Here is an 8,359-nt window from a genome sequence, read left to right on the forward strand (position 1 = left end):
GTTCAAACGTGAAAGGTTTGAATGAATTTGTTATAAATTGAATTTGTACGCAACACTTTCAAATAAAAACATAAAATTATCATAATAATATAAAAGTAATCAATGTAAAATTATATTAAATTAAGAATAAATTTCCTTTAACCAGACAGATAAATATAAAATACGCTATAATGTTACAGTAAAAGTTGTCTAATAGCATTTAATTATAATAAACCAGTGCCCAATTAAAGAAACCGTGTTAACCGGATTCGACTGAAATAAACGCCCCACATAGTCACCAATATTTTTTGCCGAATGTGATAAATTATTTATCGCCTCGTATTTACTTAGATTAATGACCGTTTTCATATCAAATTCGTTAGTCGAGCTCATGCGAAATTGTGCAGATAAAAATCAACATATTTTCGCCAGCGATGCAAAATGCATTTCAGCAGGTACGTCGTCGAGTGCTTCCTGTATTAATAACGGTCGTTGGAAATTCGTGGCCTACATACTGAAAGCACGATGCCATTATATTAGGTGCATTACGTAGTGCAATATGATGCACACGAAATGTTTAATGAACTTCGTCATCGCTTTGGAAGTGGCGCTAATTTAATTGAATTTTGTACGGGGATTCTGCCGTTTTATTAGCTCGGAATCGTGCGATAAGTTAATGGAGATACGTCGACTACAATCAGTCGCTTTGTAATTGTTTGTGTTTGTGTAATTTTGTTTGTGTGCCGTTTTGAACGCGGTTAATTGAATTGGATGTTCGTTTCAGGTGGTGGAGGCGGTAACCATCAGCAGCCACAAGCCATAATGCCTGGAGGCGCAGCGCCCGGAGCACCTCTGGCCAAACCCAAGACGAAGGTGGTGGTCGCCCTTTACAATTACAAGGCGATCGAGAGCGGCGATCTTTCGTTGGAGAAGAACCAGGAGTACGAGGTGATCGATGATTCGCAGGAGCACTGGTGGAAAGTCAAAGATTCTAAAGGGTACGTGAATAAAACCCTTAAATGTGTGTTCTTAAGGGAAGAGTGAATAAAGAATTCCATAAACTAACTCAATTTAATAAATGTTTTATCTTGTTTTAATTCCTTGTTTTCTTCTAATTATTATTTAATCCTTCTCTATCGTTTTATATACTCAAATTCTTTTGTTATTTCATCACCATGGATAAAACTTCAAAAGTAATTATATTTTTAGAATTTATCTAATTCAATATGTGCTCTTAAGTAAATATTAATAAAAAACCCACAAATCTATTTGAATTTTCAGTAATTTTTTAGTTTTAAGTAATATTTAGTAAATTTAGGTCTATTTTGTTTTTTATTCTTTATCATTTAGAAAATTGTCTTTGTTTTAATTAATTTTAAAACATCTTGGTATTATGAATCTTTCTTCTAATTATGACTTAATCCTTTTCCATCATTTTATATATTTAAATGCCTTTGATATTTCATTAAAATTTGAAGCACAATGTTCAAAAATAATTATATTTTTAGGAGTAGTATAAATAAATGTGTGCTCTTAATTGAATATTAATAAAAATCCCACAAATCTATTTCGTTTTTCAGTAATTCTTTAGTTTTAAATAATATTTAGTAAATTTAGTTCTTCTTTGATGACTAAATCAATTCAGTTTAATAAATATTTCGTCTTTTATTCTTTTATCATTTTGAAAAATGACTTTGTTTTAATTCCGTTTAAAACATATTGATATTATGAAACTTTCTTCTAATTATGACTTGATCCTTCTCCATCATTTTATATATTTACATGTTTTTGATATTTCATTAAAATTTGAAGCACAATGTAAAAACTTCAAAAATAATTATATTTTTAGGAGTAATATAAATAAATGTGTGCTCTTAATTAAATATTAATAAAAAACCCACAAATATATTTGGATTTCCAGTAATTCTTTAGTTTTAAATAATATTTAGTAATTTAGTCCTTCTCTGATGACTCAATTCAGTTTAATAAAATGTCTTTGTTCTAATTCCGTTTAAAACATTTTGGTATTATGAAACTTTCTTCTAATTATTACTTAATCCTAAAAAATAATTATATTTTTAAAATTTATTTAATTAAATATGTAACATTTTTTTAAATATTAATAAATAAATGGTTTTAAATAATATTTAGTAAATTTAGTTCTTTGATGGTTAAATGAGTTCAGAAAAATGTCTTTGTCTTAATTCCCTTTAATACGTCCTTTGTTTTAATTTATAATTGAATATGTGTTCTTAACTAATTAACAACATATAACCACAAATTCCCATTTTTAAGATTTGTTGATTTGCATTGATATTTACTGTAGTAACAATATTAAATTTAGTACCAATTTGATAATAAATTTTATTTTACAACGAAAATTCAGAATCTATTTTGGTACAAATAATCCATTTCGAAATTGCCCCGAAAGAATTAGTTGGATGGATTTCGTTTTCGCAAACCATTGCACCAATTTCAATTGTAGATAAGTCACTTTTAAATATAGAACAGACGTTGAAACTTCGCTTGCAAATTAAACGTCGTCTGTAATGCGAAGCTTGGGTGTGTAAAATACTGTTGCATTCGATCATATCTGCCTGGCGTTGACACATAATTATACTTTTATCAATTATAATCCGTGTGGGAAGGTGGATTTGATGCTGAATCGATTCGTTTCGTTCAAATGGGATTAGAAAAAGTTGCACGATATCTTATCCATATGTTGTTTTCTTATTAACTGTTTAAATTTATGTGGTACCGTTTTAACATTCTAAAATCGAATGGGATACATTAATTTGTTGCCGTAAATTGACATTGATATTAACAATCACTTAAAAATATTCCGGATTTGTAACACCGTTTTATCAGCTTTAAGTGTCATAACAATTTTAAACCGTCAACGCATTAATAAAGTTTTTAACGTATCACCCAACAAGTTTTTTCCATTATAACTTGTTTTAATATCGTAAAAAGCCCACAAATACGTTTAGATTCAGTCGTGAACTTTATAAATTCTTTTCCTCGGACACCAGATAGTAACCGTAGTAAATTACACCGACTATTGCATATGCAATTGTATCATTTATAAAAATAGTTGGATCATTGATAATTCACTTGCAAATTTATGTGTCGCAACAACAGCATGGGCGTGTATTAGCATTCAATCATTTCATCGTCGTTGACAACTAACATTGCTGTTTTAATACATGAAATTTATGTGAGAAAGTAAACGTGGATCTGATATAACTCATAAAAGTATGTGTGAAATTGCATTGCACGACGTCACATCTGTTATTCCATATTTTTGCATGTACGAGGTTCTAATTCGCCATGTTCACCCATTAAATTTAAAGTTATACACACGAACCCCGTGTGGCATAGCGAAACCGGATCGATTGGGAAAAATACCCAAATGTATTTATTCATGAGGATAGACTACCATTTATTGCGAAGCGTTTCAAGTGTGGGCAACCATTTATCGGAAATATTTCGGTATTTGAATTTTTAATGGCTTCTTTCATGAAAATTGCATGGAAATTCAGCAGTAAAACAGGCAACTGTCGAATAGTTTTGAATTAATGAACAATGGACATTATTTTTTCAATGATGTATCGAATTGACGCGATTGATGGTTGAAATTCGTTGTGCATGCTAATTTTAATTGACAATGTTTTAACTTAACGCAATTATTACAATTAAATCCATATCCGGCCGTTGTAATTAGGACTAATGATCTGATTGTGTTCGAAGTCTGGATGTTCCTTCGTTTCGCCAAACTCCAAATTGAAATTTATGTTTTCGGATCTCTGTTAATTGCGTACAATTAAAATCCGTTTCTCCAAATTGTTTTAATGATCAAAGGTTGTTTAATTATTATGAAATCCACGTTAAAATTCGATTTCCTCGCGTTTATTGCCGCTGCGTTAATTAAGTTTTTTCAGTTTAGAATAGATTATCCACTTCCTTTGATTGTTGTTATTCAATCGTAAATGGCGAAATTGATTCCAACAGTTGGACGAATTGATATTTTTTAAATTCCGCTTCCTGTCCTTTCAGTGCTTCAAACTCTATCACGGTTGATAGACAAAAACTATTTGGATTTAATGTTTTATATTTACATTAATCGTATGTATTTGTTTTCAGGAACATTGGATTTATTCCCAGCAATTATGTTAAGGAAAAGGAATTATTAGGATTGCAACAATATGAGTAAGTATTGCCTTACTACAACCAGTTACCGAAATTAGGACATAGAGTCCTGTTTTCTAACAGGATAATGCCCGACATATTATTGTTAGAGTTTCCTTGGAGTGTTTCCAATATTCTTACGTAAATTTGTTGCTATGGTTAACAAAATTTCCGGTCTTATCATCGATTGATGAATTCAGCTCTTGTGTCAGTACCATCGTGGAGATCTAAATAATTAATTATTGGTAAAAAAAAATGATCAGATGTAAAAGGTTTGTTGTCGAAGAGTAATCAGTCACTGTTACTCTTCATTAGAAGTAATTTTAACACACAATGATATATCCAGAAAATTGTGGAATCTCATTTGTTGCTTTATCTTTGAAAGTTCAGTTTTCCCACCTTATTTGCTGCCTTACCTTAGGATCCTTATATGTCTTTTAATACAAATTTCTACTTATGCTTAAGTATATAAAAGTGTGAATATTAGATTTATTATGTAATTTAATATTGATGTTGCTCATAATTCGTAAAATCACTGTCCATTAAACGAACCCAATCGTCTTTCGTTGCCAAACCAAATTACGAAATTGTCGTGTTTTCGCAGATGGTACGTTAACGACATGTCAAGGCAAAGATCCGAATCGCTGCTGAAGCAAGAAGATAAAGAAGGATGTTTTGTCGTGCGGAACTCATCGACCAGAGGATTGTACACTCTCTCTTTGTACACGAAAATGTAAGCCGACCCGTTTAACGTCTGTAAGTTACTAAAGTGTGCAATTTCAGACCAAATCCCCACGTCAAACACTACCACATAAAACAGAACTCGAGGGGCGAGTTCTATCTGTCGGAGAAACACTGCTGCAACTCCATACCGGATCTGATCAACTATCACAAACACAACAGCGGAGGTCTGGCCTCCAGACTGAAAACTAGTCCTTGTGATAGGGCAGCACCAGCCACAGCCGGTCTAAGTCATGGTATTTTGTCAAAAACTTATTTTTAAGAAGGGGTTTTACCGTTTTATGTTTCAGACAAGTGGGAGATCGACCACAACGATCTGATGCTGAACGAGGAGTTGGGTTCTGGACAGTTCGGCGTCGTGCGCAAGGGTAAATGGAGGGGTTCCATTGAAGTTGCGGTGAAGATGATGAAGGAGGGTACCATGTCTGAAGATGATTTTATTGAGGAAGCCAAAGTCATGACGTAAGTTTTTATACATTCGATTGTACGGGTTAAGTTTCAAACATAGACGACATAAATATTCATAATTGTGGGGGCAAACACCTAGAAAGCGTGATTTTCATAGAAATGTTGGTATATTAATACTTTGGGGGTATTTCAGAAAACTTCAACACACGAACTTGGTCCAGTTGTACGGAGTGTGTAGTAAAAAGAGGCCGATATTCATCGTAACCGAATACATGAAGTACGGTTCATTGCTTAACCATTTGAGGCGATATGAAACCACTTTATGTAACAACAGAGGTTTACTCTTGGACATGTGTATTCAAGTAAGTTTCTCCCCCTTCAACTCTAAGCAAAATAATAATAATTATGGCAATTTTAGGTGTGTAAAGGAATGGCGTACCTAGAAAGGCACAACTACATCCACAGAGACTTGGCGGCAAGAAACTGTCTAGTGGGTACCGGAGATATAGTTAAAGTAGCTGATTTCGGTTTGGCACGGTACGTTTTGGACGATCAATACACGTCTTCAGGCGGCTCCAAGTTCCCCATCAAGTGGGCGCCACCCGAAGTCCTAAACTACACCAGGTTCTCGTCAAAATCCGACGTTTGGGCATACGGTAATAAAACCAACAATTTTGAGTTACATTAAATATTAATTAATATTTTGTGTTGACCACAGGGGTTCTCATGTGGGAGGTCTTCACATGCGGCAAGATGCCCTATGGTAGATTAAAAAATAGTGAGGTCGTCGAGAGAGTCCAAAAAGGCTTGATCCTGGAAAAACCCAAATTGTGTTATAATCAAGTGTATGATGTAAGTATAATTCTTCATAATATTGATACGAAATTATATAACGCAAACATTTGTTTATATTGCTTAAAAGGATGTCTATGACGTAAGTAATTATATTTGATACTAATTGCAATTAAGATGAAATAAAGTTAATTATTGTATGGTTTTATATGTTTTTTTTTGTTCGATACAGGTGATGAGAAAGTGCTGGAGCCACCTGCCGGAGAACCGGCCGTCGTTCCGGGTGCTGAAGGAACAACTTATCGGCATCTCGCAGGGCATCCTGGTCGATTGACTGGCCCAGTTGGTCTGCGACACAGTGACGCGCGGCTCGCCCTCGTCAGCTGCCGCGGCTACCTGCGACCTATGCTACGACCAGACGTGGGTGGGCATCTGTCGCACCCTATGCCGCGAGGCTAAGAAGGGCAAAGGCAAGACGTACCGCGAGTGAGGGCCACGAGAATCAAAATTACCAATGGACTTTTGGACGTTTCGGATGGGTTTTAAAGGTGTTACTCATGCAAATCGTTTCTATTTGATGTTCTCGTTTTAATGTTTGTGTTTTACTAAAGCGTTCGTTCTTCAAAAGCAATAAACTTTTCGAATTCACACAACCGTCTAGCGTCACTTTGTGTGATTAACACTTTTATCATTTAGCCCCCAACTTGTTGTTTTCCCTATAAATTTATTCCCAAAACCACTTTAATGTACACAATAACATACAGAGTCTGACACTGACTGATTTATTCTAAGTAATTTTTTGGAATTTTTGTATATGTATGGAAGAACTTCATTGCGTAACAACGCGGCGCCGAAAAAATCCATGTTCTCAAGATATCGCGAGAGAAATAAACGGTTTTGTCGGGGACGTGTCGATAAATAAGTGCTGAGACTGAATAAGGTCTATCTACCAGATAACTTCATTATGTATCCGAATCACCAATTGTAATACCTAGGAGTTTAGTCAGTCATTCAAATTAGAGTGTATACATGTGACCTATGAAATGGGGCAGAAATAATTTTAGCGATTCTGTGTAATTTAGAATTTGTATATGGAAATAATATATTTTTAGAGTTTGTATGAAAATGAGTTGACTTCAGGAAGTAAAACGGCGTCTTTTAAAATATCAAATTCACTGTTTGGGATTAGTTAATTGTAATGTTCTTAAATGACTATTATAGAAATTGTAACTTCTAAATAATCACTAAAAAATTAAATCTAGATAAGTGTAATTACTTCAGTTCATGGAGTTTGCTTATTTTCCATACTTAGAAATTGTGACCCAAAATTCGGCCACTGTTCATTATTTTCTTTCGTCTCACATCTATGCAATATTACTCAAATATCATGTTTATAATAAATTTGATTTTGGTTTAGTTTTTTTATATAAAATATTTTTTGAATGAATATATGAGTTTAAGTCTTTTTACCTTGATGTATATATAAATAATATTGTATACAAGTACATAGTTTAAAAATGAACATGCTGACCAAAAAACACTAGTTGTGAATTGAAGATTTCCGTATATTATGTGATATTTGTTTTATTTAGTGAGGAATTTGATTTATTTAGGTTCATTGCAAATTCTTGTACTTTTCTTTGTAGTATCTCATAATAATGTACTGCCAAAATGACAATTGAATTAAAATCTTATTCTTTTAAATGCAAGAATTTGTGGTGGACGTCTTAGTATCAAATATGTATTTAATAAGCCAGTTTGTATGTGATTATGTAGGTGAATAAAATTTGAGTGAACAATTGCAACATAGTGAAAAATTATAGATAAATTATTTATCAGATTGCTTTATTTTTGACTGCTAGGCTATTTGAAATTGAGATTATGTAGGTTTTTCACTCACTGGTTAACAATAAATAATTTATAAATGTTGACTGTTGGAGGGAAAACTCTTTTGTGATAGAAAAACGATTGTGTAAATTTATTTGGAGTTTTAATTGGTGAAATTTTAACATTTGTGTCATTCCAATAACCGAAAGAATTTTTTAAGATAATATTTATACAATATATAAGGCTCAAAAAGAATCTCTATACATTTATACAATTTTTTTACATTTATATATAGCACTTTTTTTACTCATATCTTTGAAAATTACAGTTATAATAGCGTGTTCAGTTTTTCGTATTATAAGAATTGTATGTACTTTAGGAAATAAAATTGTATTAAATACTTATTCACATTGTTTTATTCTTC

At 32.7% G+C, this 8,359-nt stretch overlaps 1 protein-coding gene across 3 annotated transcripts in view; it reads left to right on the plus strand.

Moving 5' to 3' along the window:
- Nucleotides 1-8,339, plus strand: part of LOC109605030 (tyrosine-protein kinase Btk29A) — a 51,212-nt gene extending 42,873 nt beyond the window's left edge. For all 3 annotated transcript variants that reach the window (XM_020021593.2, XM_020021594.2, XM_020021595.2), the window contains 9 exons: nucleotides 764-977; nucleotides 4,123-4,188; nucleotides 4,772-4,900; nucleotides 4,951-5,144; nucleotides 5,199-5,370; nucleotides 5,510-5,678; nucleotides 5,735-5,972; nucleotides 6,035-6,168; nucleotides 6,341-8,339. In XM_020021593.2, the coding sequence (XP_019877152.1) occupies nucleotides 764-977; nucleotides 4,123-4,188; nucleotides 4,772-4,900; nucleotides 4,951-5,144; nucleotides 5,199-5,370; nucleotides 5,510-5,678; nucleotides 5,735-5,972; nucleotides 6,035-6,168; nucleotides 6,341-6,442 (1,418 nt within the window). In that variant the 3' untranslated portion in view covers nucleotides 6,443-8,339. The remainder of the gene's footprint in view (nucleotides 1-763; nucleotides 978-4,122; nucleotides 4,189-4,771; nucleotides 4,901-4,950; nucleotides 5,145-5,198; nucleotides 5,371-5,509; nucleotides 5,679-5,734; nucleotides 5,973-6,034; nucleotides 6,169-6,340) is intronic.
- The last annotated feature ends 20 nt before the right edge of the window (nucleotides 8,340-8,359 follow it).

This window comes from Aethina tumida, chromosome 7, assembly GCF_024364675.1.
Source record: "Aethina tumida isolate Nest 87 chromosome 7, icAetTumi1.1, whole genome shotgun sequence".
NCBI lineage: Eukaryota > Metazoa > Arthropoda > Insecta > Coleoptera > Nitidulidae > Aethina > Aethina tumida.